The sequence below is a fragment of the Quercus suber genome, unplaced genomic scaffold, assembly GCF_002906115.3.
Source record: "Quercus suber isolate HL8 unplaced genomic scaffold, Cork oak 2.0 scaffold_617, whole genome shotgun sequence".
NCBI classification, from domain to species: Eukaryota; Viridiplantae; Streptophyta; class Magnoliopsida; order Fagales; family Fagaceae; genus Quercus; species Quercus suber.
Window position 1 is genome coordinate 117,206 of NW_027070060.1, and position 15,980 is coordinate 133,185.

The following is a 15,980-nucleotide window of genomic DNA, read 5'->3' on the forward strand; positions in this document are numbered from 1 at the left end:
CTCACTCAATAAGGAAGAGAAGCCATTGCCAGAACACAAACCACCAGCCCCAGGTAAGGGAGAGAAGCCACCACCACATGATCATCACCCCGGACGCCTTCTATTGGAGTCTACTTCCAGTGATGGCAAACCTCCTCCAAAGGGAGAAAAGCCACCACCAAAACACAAGCCACCAACCCCACTTGACAAGGAAGAGAAACCATTCCCAGAACACAAGCCACCGAAGGGTAAAGAAGAGAAGCCACCACCAGAGCACAAGCCACCACATGATCATCACCCTGGACACCTTTTATTGGAGTCATCTTCCATTGATGGTAAAGCTCCTCCCAAGGGAGCAAAGCCACCACCAAAACACAAGCCGCCAACCTCAGTTGAAGAGGGACAGAAGAAACCATTCCCAGAACACAAGCCACCAAAGGGTAAAGGAGAGAAGCCACCACCGGAGCACAAGCCACCACATGATCATCACCCAGAAGATCATAAAGACTCGCAAAGGCCACCCCGAAAGAACTTGAAGCCTCCAACTGCTGAAAAGAAGCCACCAAGTCCTTCTCACAACCCACCCCACAAACCCCCAACTGCCAACTGAATTCATAGCTAAATATTTAGAAATAAGAGCTACAACTTATGTTATATTTCTTGTCATTCACAGTACTATTCATGGAACAGCTACTACTAGCACGGAGCTATATATATGTTCATGTTGTGTACTCGTTTATGTAGAGTTTGTTGTTAGCTGTGTTGCTTATGAGTATTGACATGCAGTTATATATGCTTCCTCGTACTACTATCATTATACGTTGAACTATTTTCTATCAGACATAGGAGAACAAGTAGTCACGTTTTGCATTATTCTTGTAAAAGATTCCAACTTTTCTTATTATTGACATTTTATCACATTTCTCTCAATTGAGATCCTTGATATCCCATACAAGGAAATTAAGAGCATTATTTTGAGCAGAAATAATTAAAATTGAAGAGTACAAAATTTGGCATGATGGATCCGTTCAAATAGACCTGATGGTACAAGGTTAGTCGGTTGTCAGAAATAAGGCAACAAAGGGGCGCCGGACTGATGGAACATGTGATGGATAGACTACTCCCCATAGTAGACGGATAGTCCCCCGATATGGATGGATTCAAGTCACATGAATACAAGGTAGGCGAATACTAAAGCCACGTGGTACCAACATTGTTTTGAGTGGGCTCTAAGGAATCTTAAATGGAAATGACTTACGTCCCACGTTTAACCCTAGTCAATAGAATCCTAACATGAAAAGAATCTCAACATGAGAAAGATCCCGTAATATACGCGCATTTATGATGATCTTCCATGTAAGGAAACAACTTCCTACGCAAGAAACGGAGGTCGGTTCTATACTACTATAAAAACCTAAGGCCTTCAGGAAGAAAGGTAAGTATAATTTACCCTAACTCTAGCACTATAGAGTTGTGAAAAAGTTCTCACTTAACCATTGGAGAGTCTTTGGCCGGTATCGCACAGGTATCCTCTCGGGGTCTTCTTGTTTTGTGTTGTGCAGGTGTTGTTTTGAGTGCGTGAGGACTGTATAACTAACTGACGATTTTCGGCATCATTAATAAACTGAAAAAAAAAAAAAAAAAAAAAAAAAAAAGAGCTATGAAAAGAGCATCTCTCTAGACAGCATCCTGTGGTAGAGGATGCCAAAGACTTGCATGAGCCGACTGGGAAAAAGATGCCCCTTTCCCTCCAGCAAAGAAGCCACCATTGACACACCACAAGCTCCCTTTTAAACAACCTCCATAAGCCAACTGAATGGATTAAATTGATTTGATTTAGATGTGTATGTAGTTGAAAATAGGAGCTGCAGCTGGTGTTGAGTGTCTATGGTTCGGTTTCTTTTAGTGCATGGTCATGTTTTTGCTATATCCACTCAATTAACCTTTCTACTTGGAGTTTCTATAGTCTGCATATGCATGGACATGCAGGTGTTCTTACGCAGAAATTAATGTCATGCACGTTATCACTATCTATAAATTATATCTCTTCTATGTAATGACTCTTTTTCTTTTTTGAGAAAATTCTACGCAATGACTCAGTGGGTAGAAATTCCAATTAATTCATTCAAAAACTATAACTTAATTAATCTCAATACTTGTATAAAATATAAATTCAAGTAGAAAACAATTTGTACGCACTATTATGATATTCAATTTAAGTTATAAACAATTAAAACCTATATGATATCCCATTTAAAAATTCAATATTCAAAAACTAAATATCAAAAACTCTGAGAATAATTTAATTCTTAATAAATGAAAGTCTAATTGGAGGGTTGCCATTGGAATTGAGATTCGAGCCTTAGGCTTTGTTTGAGAGTTCATAAGTGAATAAAATTGAATGATCATAAAGGAATGAAAATGAATAAAATGTATTTAAGCGAGAGAAATGAATGAAATAGAATTAAGCATGGTTGTCAAAATCCCGATCTGGATTCTACGATCTTACGATTTTACGATCCTACTTGCTAAAACGATCTAGATCTTTCAAAGATCTTTGCGATCGTTCAGGATTAGTAGGATCGTACAATTTTGATGATCCCAAACAACCTTAGTTTCTTGTAATCTTCTTTAATTTAACAGAAGGCTTAGTTGGACCCAAATGAAAAATAAAATTTCAATAGACCAAGTTTTTCCATTCTAATTTAGAGAGAAAGTTAGTTGGATCCAAATAAAAAATATCCCAATAGAGTGTCACATTTTGAGATTTTTGGTTTCTTTAAATGATGCTTACAAATAGATATAGTGATGTATGGTAATTATATTAATGAATGTAAAATTTATGTGATTATTTAAGATACCAATGTGTATTTTTTATTTTTTCTCAAATAATATAGGATCTTACGATTTACGATCCGATCCTACGATTCACGATCTCACCTACCTCCTACGATCTTACGTAGGATCCCGATTTTGACAACCTTGAAATTAAGTAATCTTATTTGGATGTTTTAAAATAAATGAATAGACAGGAATGCAAATAAATGGAATGTAAGTAATTTTGTTTGGGAGTAACATAGAGAGAAATGAATACAATCATTTTATGATAATATTACTATTAGAACCATATTTTAAAATAAAGGTTGAATATATAGGGGTATTTTGGGAGTTTTATTAAAAAAATTATTAACTCTAATTTCATTCTCTTCCATTCTTTCCAATTTCGGGGGGAATGAAAATTTAAAATTTTAAGGAATAGAGAGGAATGAGTGTTCCCTCCAACCCATTCCATTCCCTTCTATTTAAACTCTCAAATAAGGAAATGAAATTTTCATTCTCTTCATTAAAAATCCCAAACAAGAGAAGGGAAGAATATTTTAAAATTATTCTCTTCATTCCTTTCCATTCTCTCCTCCTAAACGAGGGCTTAGAGATAAATAATACTTGGATTGTCACATCTCTTCTCTCCTTGCTACTAAGCACCCAATTAAATACAAACTAGTAAGTTACTCATGCGATGCATGGATAATGTCGTAACATTTTATGTAAGATTTTTTTTGGAGAATGTTGTATAAGTATTATAGAATTTCAACAGTTTTAGACCCCTTAAACCAACCAGATTAACCTAGTTAATTAGCCAAGTGATTAACTTAGTCAAATTATACAGTTCTAGGTTCTTACAAACATACAATCATATCAAGAATATAAAGCGGCGGAAATATAAAAGACAAAATGATATGATCACCTAGGAAACCACACAGTAAAAACTTGGAAAGGATTTGACCTAGCTATCCTCAAGGTAAACCTGAATCCACTATGCGAAAGAATCGAAGTTCATACAAAAGGATTTACAAGCTCCCCGCTTGACTTACTAATACTACCCATCAGTAGAACTTACTGACACGACCATGTGCAAGCTCCGAATCCACAGACTCTCTTTCTTCGATTCTCCAATCAGCTACAAGCACCCACGCTTGTTATTCTTTAAGCTCCAATGGCAGCAACCGAGTTGATCATCAAGATGTTGATACTATCTCTACCTTGAAAATCCTTAGCTTTGTGTAAAGGAAAGCTCCTCTAGATCTCACAAGAGATTTACACAAAACAGAAAAGTATGAGCAACAATACAACATGAGTAACTCTAAAAACGTGGCTAGGGTTTTGCCTTTTATACCTAGGGTAAAAACAGAAAACCCAAAATGTTTAATGAGTTAGGACTGAGTTAGAAAATTCTGCAGAAAAGCATTCTGCCGAGATTCGGTCGATCGAGTCCTTCTTTCAATTGATCGAGCTAGGCCAAAATGCACCATTGCATCTACAGCCTCTCGATTCAACTTTACATAAAATATATAACTTTGAGCAATCCTAAACAAGACTAAACATATTGTTTTGATCATGGTTTATCAACATTACACATTAGAGTTCTAAATACATAAATTCCTAAATCTTTAGAACCTAACAAACTCTCCCTTTGGCAATCCGTGACAAAACACAAATTAAAAGCTCAAGTTTACAAAGTAAAAAGCCCTTTACAAAAATAATGCTCATAAATAAAATTCAATCCTAACTACTATCCATCAATTGCAAGTGTAGACAGCAGCTCAATGGAATCAACTTGTATATTCATGAAACACTCAACAAATGCATAAACGCATGTGTGACAGAAAACAGTAAATAAACAGGTATAACATTCTTGTATGATTTACACAACACATAATAAAACATATATCAATGAATAACTCATAAATATAAATCAATAAGCAGTGAATCACAAGAAACAAGAATCATGTATATAAAAAACAATGTAACTCCCCCTAACATGAATCGCCCCAAAACAATGATATACAAAGTGAAGCACCTCGATACAATCTAACATCTCCACTATCTCCTCAAAAAAAAAAAAAAAAAAAAAAAATTAAGTGAGAACTTTTTCACAACTCTATAGTGCTAGAGTTAGGGTAAATTATACTTACCTTTCTTCCTGAAGGCCTTAGGTTTTTATAGTAGTATAGAACCGACCTCCGTTTCTTGCGTAGGAAGTTGTTTCCTTACATGGAAGATCATCATAAATGCGCGTATATTACGGGATCTTTCTCATGTTGAGATTCTTTTCATGTTAGGATTCTATTGACTAGGGTTAAACGTGGGACGTAAGTCATTTCCATTTAAGATTCCTTAGAGCCCACTCAAAACAATGTTCGTACCACGTGGCTTTAGTATTCGCCTACCTTGTATTCATGTGACTTGAATCCATCCATATCGGGGGACTATCCGTCTACTATGGGGAGTAGTCTATCCATCACATGTTCCATCAGTCCGGCGCCCCTTTGTTGCCTTATTTCTGACAACCGACTAACCTTGTACCATCAGGTCTATTTGAACGGATCCATCATGCCAAATTTTGTACTCTTCAATTTTAATTATTTCTGCTCAAAATAATGCTCTTAATTTCCTTGTATGGGATATCAAGGATCTCAATTGAGAGAAATGTGATAAAATGTCAATAATAAGAAAAGTTGGAATCTTTTACAAGAATAATGCAAAACGTGACTATTTGTTCTTCTATGTCTGATAGAAAATAGTTCAACGTATAATGATAGTAGTACGAGGAAGCATATATAACTGCATGTCAATACTCATAAGCAACACAGCTAACAACAAACTCTACATAAACGAGTACACAACATGAACATATATATAGCTCCGTGCTAGTAGTAGCTGTTCCATGAATAGTACTGTGAATGACAAGAAATATAACATAAGTTGTAGCTCTTATTTCTAAATATTTAGCTATGAATTCAGTTGGCAGTTGGGGGTTTGTGGGGTGGGTTGTGAGAAGGACTTGGTGGCTTCTTTTCAGCAGTTGGAGGCTTCAAGTTCTTTCGGGGTGGCCTTTGCGAGTCTTTATGATCTTCTGGGTGATGATCATGTGGTGGCTTGTGCTCCGGTGGTGGCTTCTCTCCTTTACCCTTTGGTGGCTTGTGTTCTGGGAATGGTTTCTTCTGTCCCTCTTCAACTGAGGTTGGCGGCTTGTGTTTTGGTGGTGGCTTTGCTCCCTTGGGAGGAGCTTTACCATCAATGGAAGATGACTCCAATAAAAGGTGTCCAGGGTGATGATCATGTGGTGGCTTGTGCTCTGGTGGTGGCTTCTCTTCTTTACCCTTCGGTGGCTTGTGTTCTGGGAATGGTTTCTCTTCCTTGTCAAGTGGGGTTGGTGGCTTGTGTTTTGGTGGTGGCTTTTCTCCCTTTGGAGGAGGTTTGCCATCACTGGAAGTAGACTCCAATAGAAGGCGTCCGGGGTGATGATCATGTGGTGGTGGCTTCTCTCCCTTACCTGGGGCTGGTGGTTTGTGTTCTGGCAATGGCTTCTCTTCCTTATTGAGTGAGATTGGTGGGTTGTGTTTTGGGGGTGGCTTTTCTCCCTTAGGAGGTTTGTGCTCATGTTTGGGAGACTCATGGTGGTCAGCCAGAGAGGCAGTGCTGAGAAGCACCACTCCAAGGAGCAACACTAGGCAGAATTTGCTGGTATTCATCTTTCGTCTCTGGATGGTTCAAAACAGCTAGACTTCGGCCTTTTATAACGGATACTCGACCCTATTTCGTCAGATCATACGTCATTCAGCACATAAAATATACCCTACCATAGACACAGTTCAAAATGGATATCTTTTCCTTTTGAATGTGCAATTATTAATGTCATATATGGGGTCCGATCTGATCCTACCGAGTTCAAAAGTTTGACAATGTACCAAAGTTGTTCGTGGTGAAGGCCAGTGAGTAGTGACATAACGAATTTAGCTCTTTGCTTTCCATGCAAAGGTCTCTTTTGCATGCAATCTTAGAATCTTATAATCTAAAGCTAGTTACTCAATTTTCTTACTTTGAATTTTTATATCCTAAACATAGATATCATTCCCACTATAAGGAAGAAAATTCATATATTAGTCACGTAATATGTACATGGTCTACATCAACACCCTATCCTAAGAAATGTAGAGGCAAAAGCAATTAAATTTAGAAGGTCAGTTAGGCTTTTCAAATATAAAATCTCTATTTCACTTCTTCTTTTTTTTTTTTTCACTTTATACCCTATCAATCATAAATTGTTATGTATTTATTTAAATTTTCTTATAAAATGACCAAGTTTCAAAATGAATTAAAAAAATAAAATAAAATAAAAACCAAATATATGTCATACCAATATAACTTGCATGATTGGTAAAGTATAAGATGTGACACAAAAAGTGTGATAAAGAAATGACAAAATTTAGCTACAAAATTGGTTGTAGTATAAGACTACAACTTTACTAAAAATAAAATTACTACATACTTTAAAAATCTAATAGTTAAATTACATATTTTTTACATTCTTAATACACATGTCAAATTTTGTATCAATCAGATGTTATTTACCATATGATCTATAAGCTTATATTTTATGCATAATTTTAAACTACAAAACTTGTAATTTAAATAATTTATTAATGATATAGCTATTAATCTTTAATTTTCTAGAAATTTTATAAACATAGAGGGTATAAAAAGAAGATGTAATCTAATTGTGAATTTTGTCAAAATTTACAACCAATAAAAAGATATTAATTAAGGTAACTTAAAGTTACAACTAATTTTGTAACTAAATTTTGTCGACAAAAAAGACTGTGTAACACATGAAATATAGGAAATGGGTATGTGTCATTAGGCTACAAGGCCCATTCAGGCATTTATGAATTTTTTTACTTCTATTATCATCAACATTATTCTTATTTATTCATAACATGGCATTGAAGTCCCACATCGTGTTCATCAAAAAATTGAAGTCCCACATCTTGAGTGAGTAGATTACATGTCGGCATGATAAATGTACAGTGCTACATTCCAAACACATTAAAAAAGTGGAAAATTGTGTTTCTCGAATTCCCACTTTGGATGGCGACTTTACTAGCAACAAAACACTGCAGCAGTGGTTAGATCTTAGAAGAAAGATGCAAACAAGTCATGTGACTCTATTAATACAATACAAACCATTTTTTAATTGAATAGTACTGGCCACCGTCAGCTGGGCTTGGTGAAGCCTGTCAAAACTAAACCCTCAGCTGTCGGTAAAAATTTTAGATTAATCTGACATATAGGGGCAGAAATCAAACTTCATAGTGTAGTATAAAATATGTAGACAAATGTTTACAAAAGATAATGTACTAAGATTCTTAATTAATGGATAGCAAATAATATTATTAACCATTCACAAATGAGTGTGAAGTGTTGAAATTAGAGGCACATGTGAGTTGTTATAAATACTATTTTTGGAGTTATCAATAGCACCACCATTATGATGCAGTTTATATATGCTTTCATTTTTTCAATGAAATTGTATTTAAAAACTGATACTTTTTTTCTAAAACATTTAGAAATTTATTTGTCATGATGTTTTCATTCATCTCTATGACTATGTACTTAAATTTGTGACTGTTAGGTGGGAAAAAAAACTAATGTGCTAGACTGATGGCTTTAACAGATTAGCAATAATATTTCTGTCTGCCAATGGACTGTAATTAATTGTTAAAATGAAATAATAGATTAAATAGAACCCCGTTACAAAGCCCATTCTTGGCTTTGGACCAAAACAGAGAAAACATATTAAAATCAGCAGTGTGATCTCAGAGAGAAAACCACTTATTAGGCCAACCAAATTATATGCATTTCTAGTTTAAAATAACTGGAATTATAAATTTAGGAAAAAGGCCCAAGTTCAAGATTGATAATTGCGACAGTTGTTTTAATTTATAATGAAATGACTGACGATTAATTAAAGTTAGGGACAATTGAAATGGAAATGGAAATGGAAATGGATAAACTAGCTCAACAAACTTTTTCATTGTGTTCAAACTCAACTATCATTCCGTTCCTCAAAAAAACTATCCTTCCGTTCAGCTGAGATTAGCTAGCTAGTAGTGTCACAAATGGAAAATCCCCATGAACGCAATGGCTTTTTTGACTTAAAAGTGTCTAAATTTTGGACTTTCTGATTATGATGAGCAAATCAATGACGTTAGAGTGTAAGAGGAGACACTCTTGAAATTAAAGTTACTTTGACTCTAGGAAGAGAAAGACATCTACGTCCGACTCAGCATCCTCATTTTTTTCAAGAAGCTGCATTCACATCACCCGGTGAAAATTTTTTTTCATTTTACAAGTCTAAAACCTACTTTTTTTTTTTTTTTTTTGTACTAAGATTCTTAATTAATGGATAGCAAATAATATTATTAACCATTCACAAATGAGTGTGAAGTGTTGAAATTAGAGGCACATGTGAGTTGTTATAAATACTATTTTTGGAGTTATCAATAGCACCACCATTATGATGCAGTTTATATATGCTTTCATTTTTTCAATGAAATTGTATTTAAAAACTGATACTTTTTTTCTAAAACATTTAGAAATTTATTTGTCATGATGTTTTCATTCATCTCTATGACTATGTACTTAAATTTGTGACTGTTAGGTGGGAAAAAAAAACTAATGTGCTAGACTGATGGCTTTAACAGATTAGCAATAATATTTCTGTCTGCCAATGGACTGTAATTAATTGTTAAAATGAAATAATAGATTAAATAGAACTCTCTTTTGATATAAAGTTTATCTCTAAGGGGTTGTATTAGGGATTTAATACAAATTCCCATCTTTACCAAAAGTTCAATTGGCATTCAAAGAAACCCCGTTACAAAGCCCATTCTTGGCTTTGGACCAAAACAGAGAAAACATATTAAAATCAGCAGTGTGATCTCAGAGAGAAAACCACTAATTAGGCCAACCAAATTATATGCATTTCTAGTTTAAAATAACTGGAATTATAAATTTAGGAAAAAGGCCCAAGTTCAAGATTGATAATTGCGACAGTTGTTTTAATTTATAATGAAATGACTGACGATTAATTAAAGTTAGGGACAATTGAAATGGAAATGGAAATGGAAATGGATAAACTAGCTCAACAAACTTTTTCATTGTGTTCAAACTCAACTATCATTCCGTTCCTCAAAAAAACTATCCTTCCGTTCAGCTGAGATTTGCTAGCTAGTAGTGTCACAAATGGAAAATCCCCATGAACGCAATGGCTTTTTTGACTTAAAAGTGTCTAAATTTTGGACTTTCTGATTATGATGAGCAAATCAATGACGTTAGAGTGTAAGAGGAGACACTCTTGAAATTAAAGTTACTTTGACTCTAGGAAGAGAAAGACATCTACGTCCGACTCAGCATCCTCATTTTTTTCAAGAAGCTGCATTCACATCACCCGGTGAAAATTTTTTTTCATTTTACAAGTCTAAAACCTACTTTTTTTTTTTTTTTTTTTTTTTTTTATCCAATAAAAATATATTGAATAGAGTTATAACAATAGTTTACAACCAATTTTAGAGCCAATTTCTCCTTTCTTATTACCATTTTTTTTTTACATGATTTAGTTTTAGATCACAAGCCATAAAAATGACTACCTGTTTGAGTTGATGTAATAAATTTGAATAATATTTTATGTTTATCAAATGATTATTAAATAGTAATTCACTTTTTTTTTTTTTTTTGTGGGGGTGGGGGGTGGGGGTGGGGAGGTAAAAAGTAAACCACCCTTCTCTCTCTTAGTCAAATATCATTAAGTGTACTGGGTGTGATATTCTAAGTGTAACTTGACCCTGGAACTCATCATTGGTAGAATGCAGGTTATTTTTGTCTAAGAAGTTATTTCTAGATAAAAGGCTTTTTATTTTTATATTGTTTTTCCTTAAATAATAATTTTATTGATCAAATAGTAAAATATTATCAATTTTAATGAAATTTTACATATGAAAGCTTGAAAATGTGTCAAAAATACAAGAGCTGTTTTAGACCCTTAAAACAAAGTTACGCTTGGTTGATTTTACACTAACTTAATACTAAGTGCGGAATAGTGTAAATACAAGTGTATAAGCAAGAGAACTACCTCAATACATATTTAAAGCAATACAACAGTAAAAATGAAATTACAAGAGTAAGGAAGAGAAATGCAACACAGATAAACCGAGACGTGTTATTGAAGAGGAAACCGAAGAACTCGACGAAAAACCTCTCCGCACCTTCAAAGCGAAATTGATCACTAAACAATCATTGAGATATATGGGTGAGCAGAGACCCAAGCCTAATCTACTCTCTGTACTAAGCCCCCAAACTCCTCTCCAAAGCTTCTCGAATCGTGTCTTCTCTAGCTCTCGGATCCCGTAACAAGCTCCATGTTGCATCTACCATCCTTGACTTCTTCAATATTCCCAGCAGCACCAAAACTTCACTTGACATTCTGAAAGGGTGTGATAAGTGTTGGGCTATCAATCTCTCAATGGTATGGAAATGGAGAGGTAGGAGTTAAGGAAATTCCCAAAACAAATGTGTAGAGGATTGTGGGTATAAAAATCTCTAACTCTCAAGGTGTTTGGCTAGAGTTTTCTTTTTGAAGCACTCCTCAACATTTGTGGGTAATGTAGGTATAAATAGTGTTGACACAGAAAGTGTGTATAGACTGGACAGACTGGCAGAACAGAATTCTCGCGGGTGTCTCGTGGGAAGGCCTTACCCGCGAGATACTTGCAAGACACAGCTGTCTCCATCTGGCCTGACTCTTCGCATTCTAGCATGTGCAAGGCACATGAGATACTTCGCGGGATGCTAAGTCGCGAGCTATCCGCGAAAACTTCTTCAGTCTTTAAATACTTGAGTCTTCACACCACTCTCTCTATCATACAACACTTACAATAAAATCTCACAATAAATACAGGGTATAAACGATTGAATAAAATTATAATCAAATTTGGCACAGAATATAAAGCAACAAAAACACATAGTTGTAAATAAAACTTTACAACATACATGTTTAAAAATATAAAAAACTTGCAATCTAATTATTAGATCTTCAAATTCACATATAATAAAGATATATGTGAAAAATTTCTTTCAAAATAATTTGGAGAGAAAATAACATCTGATTTGAAAGAAACTTTACATGCATGTTAAAACATACGAAACATACAATCTAATTATTAGATTTTCAAAATTCACATTTAATAAATAGATATATAAAGAGTTTTAAAAATTTTACTCTAAACTAGTTTAAACTTGTCCAAAGACTAGAGCCTGGTAGGCCCATTATCTTTTGAAATTTGGACCAACACATGAAAGACACTTAATAATGATTGTTGTTTTTCGTAGTGACAAAGGGTAGTCCCTTGAAGGCTGATTACCTTTTACAAATTGGGCAACCTACACATTTAGAGCATTCACATCAGCTCTTGTATAATAAAAAAGAGAGAAATTTTATACATCTAACCACAATACTTCTCACATCAGTTCGTTTAAAATGTGTAAAGTCTTCCAAATTTATAACGAGCTACAGTACCCGTGTAAATTTACACAGGCACTATAGCAATTGTATATGGTTTTTTATAGTTTTTTTCTCTCTCCGGTATTGTAACATGACTTTGCCTGGCATTGTAGCACTGAGTTAAAGAAATGAATATTTTATTTGAATAAGTGTGTATAATAAATAAATTGATGTGAATATTTTGTATAAGTAAGTGTGTAAAAAAAAAAAAAAAAAAAAAAAAAGTAGGTTTTAGACTTGTAAAATAAAAAAAAATTTTCACCGGGTGATGTGAATGCAGCTTCTTGAAAAAAATGAGGATGCTGAGTCGGACGTAGATGTCTTTCTCTTCCTAGAGTCAAAGTAACTTTAATTTCAAGAGTGTCTCCTCTTACACTCTAACGTCATTGATTTGCTCATCATAATCAGAAAGTCCAAAATTTAGACACTTTTAAGTCAAAAAAGCCATTGCGTTCATGGGGATTTTCCATTTGTGACACTACTAGCTAGCAAATCTCAGCTGAACGGAAGGATAGTTTTTTTGAGGAACGGAATGATAGTTGAGTTTGAACACAATGAAAAAGTTTGTTGAGCTAGTTTATCCATTTCCATTTCCATTTCCATTTCAATTGTCCCTAACTTTAATTAATCGTCAGTCATTTCATTATAAATTAAAACAACTGTCGCAATTATCAATCTTGAACTTGGGCCTTTTTCCTAAATTTATAATTCCAGTTATTTTAAACTAGAAATGCATATAATTTGGTTGGCCTAATAAGTGGTTTTCTCTCTGAGATCACACTGCTGATTTTAATATGTTTTCTCTGTTTTGGTCCAAAGCCAAGAATGGGCTTTGTAACGGGGTTCTATTTAATCTATTATTTCATTTTAACAATTAATTACAGTCCATTGGCAGACAGAAATATTATTGCTAATCTGTTAAAGCCATCAGTCTAGCACATTAGTTTTTTTTCCCACCTAACAGTCACAAATTTAAGTACATAGTCATAGAGATGAATGAAAACATCATGACAAATAAATTTCTAAATGTTTTAGAAAAAAAGTATCAGTTTTTAAATACAATTTCATTGAAAAAATGAAAGCATATATAAACTGCATCATAATGGTGGTGCTATTGATAACTCCAAAAATAGTATTTATAACAACTCACATGTGCCTCTAATTTCAACACTTCACACTCATTTGTGAATGGTTAATAATATTATTTGCTATCCATTAATTAAGAATCTTAGTACATTATCTTTTGTAAACATTTGTCTACATATTTTATACTACACTATGAAGTTTGATTTCTGCCCCTATATGTCAGATTAATCTAAAATTTTTACCGACAGCTGAGGGTTTAGTTTTGACAGGCTTCACCAAGCCCAGCTGACGGTGGCCAGTACTATTCAATTAAAAAATGGTTTGTATTGTATTAATAGAGTCACATGACTTGTTTGCATCTTTCTTCTAAGATCTAACCACTGCTGCAGTGTTTTGTTGCTAGTAAAGTCGCCATCCAAAGTGGGAATTCGAGAAACACAATTTTCCACTTTTTTAATGTGTTTGGAATGTAGCACTGTACATTTATCATGCCGACATGTAATCTACTCACTCAAGATGTGGGACTTCAATTTTTTGATGAACACGATGTGGGACTTCAATGCCATGTTATGAATAAATAAGAATAATGTTGATGATAATAGAAGTAAAAAAATTCATAAATGCCCGAATGGGCCTTGTAGCCTAATGACACATACCCATTTCCTATATTTCATGTGTTACACAGTCTTTTTTGTCGACAAAATTTAGTTACAAAATTAGTTGTAACTTTAAGTTACCTTAATTAATATCTTTTTATTGGTTGTATATTTTGACAAAATTCACAATTAGATTACATCTTCTTTTTATACCCTCTATGTTTATAAAATTTCTAGAAAATTAAAGATTAATAGCTATATCATTAATAAATTATTTAAATTACAAGTTTTGTAGTTTAAAATTATGCATAAAATATAAGCTTATAGATCATATGGTAAATAACATCTGATTGATACAAAATTTGACATGTGTATTAAGAATGTAAAAAATATGTAATTTAACTATTAGATTTTTAAAGTATGTAGTAATTTTATTTTTAGTAAAGTTGTAGTCTTATACTACAACCAATTTTGTAGCTAAATTTTGTCATTTCTTTATCACACTTTTTGTGTCACATCTTATACTTTACCAATCATGCAAGTTATATTGGTATGACATATATTTGGTTTTTATTTTATTTTATTTTTTTAATTCATTTTGAAACTTGGTCATTTTATAAGAAAATTTAAATAAATACATAACAATTTATGATTGATAGGGTATAAAGTGAAAAAAAAAAAAAAAAAAAGTGAAATAGAGATTTTATATTTGAAAAGCCTAACTGACCTTCTAAATTTAATTGCTTTTGCCTCTACATTTCTTAGGATAGGGTGTTGATGTAGACCATGTACATATTACGTGACTAATATATGAATTTTCTTCCTTATAGTGGGAATGATATCTATGTTTAGGATATAAAAATTCAAAGTAAGAAAATTGAGTAACTAGCTTTAGATTATAAGATTCTAAGATTGCATGCAAAAGAGACCTTTGCATGGAAAGCAAAGAGCTAAATTCGTTATGTCACTACTCACTAGCCTTCACCACGAACAACTTTGGTACATTGTCAAACTTTTGAACTCGGTAGGATCAGATCGGACCCCATATATGACATTAATAATTGCACATTCAAAAGGAAAAGATATCCATTTTGAACTGTGTCTATGGTAGGGTATATTTTATGTGCTGAATGACGTATGATCTGACGAAATAGGGTCGAGTATCCGTTATAAAAGGCCGAAGTCTAGCTGTTTTGAACCATCCAGAGACGAAAGATGAATACCAGCAAATTCTGCCTAGTGTTGCTCCTTGGAGTGGTGCTTCTCAGCACTGCCTCTCTGGCTGACCACCATGAGTCTCCCAAACATGAGCACAAACCTCCTAAGGGAGAAAAGCCACCCCCAAAACACAACCCACCAATCTCACTCAATAAGGAAGAGAAGCCATTGCCAGAACACAAACCACCAGCCCCAGGTAAGGGAGAGAAGCCACCACCACATGATCATCACCCCGGACGCCTTCTATTGGAGTCTACTTCCAGTGATGGCAAACCTCCTCCAAAGGGAGAAAAGCCACCACCAAAACACAAGCCACCAACCCCACTTGACAAGGAAGAGAAACCATTCCCAGAACACAAGCCACCGAAGGGTAAAGAAGAGAAGCCACCACCAGAGCACAAGCCACCACATGATCATCACCCTGGACACCTTTTATTGGAGTCATCTTCCATTGATGGTAAAGCTCCTCCCAAGGGAGCAAAGCCACCACCAAAACACAAGCCGCCAACCTCAGTTGAAGAGGGACAGAAGAAACCATTCCCAGAACACAAGCCACCAAAGGGTAAAGGAGAGAAGCCACCACCGGAGCACAAGCCACCACATGATCATCACCCAGAAGATCATAAAGACTCGCAAAGGCCACCCCGAAAGAACTTGAAGCCTCCAACTGCTGAAAAGAAGCCACCAAGTCCTTCTCACAA

General features: G+C 34.4%; 3 protein-coding genes across 3 annotated transcripts in view; 2 read left to right on the forward strand and 1 right to left on the reverse strand.

The window, feature by feature from the left end:
* LOC136064058 (early nodulin-75-like) overlaps positions 1-589 on the forward strand; it is a 21,860-nt gene extending 21,271 nt beyond the window's left edge. Inside the window, exon 2 of the mRNA XM_065765229.1 lies at positions 14-589. Coding sequence (XP_065621301.1) covers positions 14-589 — 576 coding nt within the window. The remainder of the gene's footprint in view (positions 1-13) is intronic.
* Positions 590-5,777: 5,188 nt separating this feature from the next.
* On the reverse strand, positions 5,778-6,512 carry LOC112021062 (early nodulin-75). The gene has a single exon (XM_024053625.2). It carries the CDS (start codon positions 6,510-6,512, stop codon positions 5,778-5,780), a length of 735 nt encoding a protein of 244 aa, XP_023909393.2.
* Positions 6,513-15,276: 8,764 nt separating this feature from the next.
* LOC136064059 (early nodulin-75-like) overlaps positions 15,277-15,980 on the forward strand; it is a 6,614-nt gene continuing 5,910 nt past the window's right edge. The window contains exon 1 of the mRNA XM_065765230.1: positions 15,277-15,967. Coding sequence (XP_065621302.1) covers positions 15,277-15,967 — 691 coding nt within the window. The remainder of the gene's footprint in view (positions 15,968-15,980) is intronic.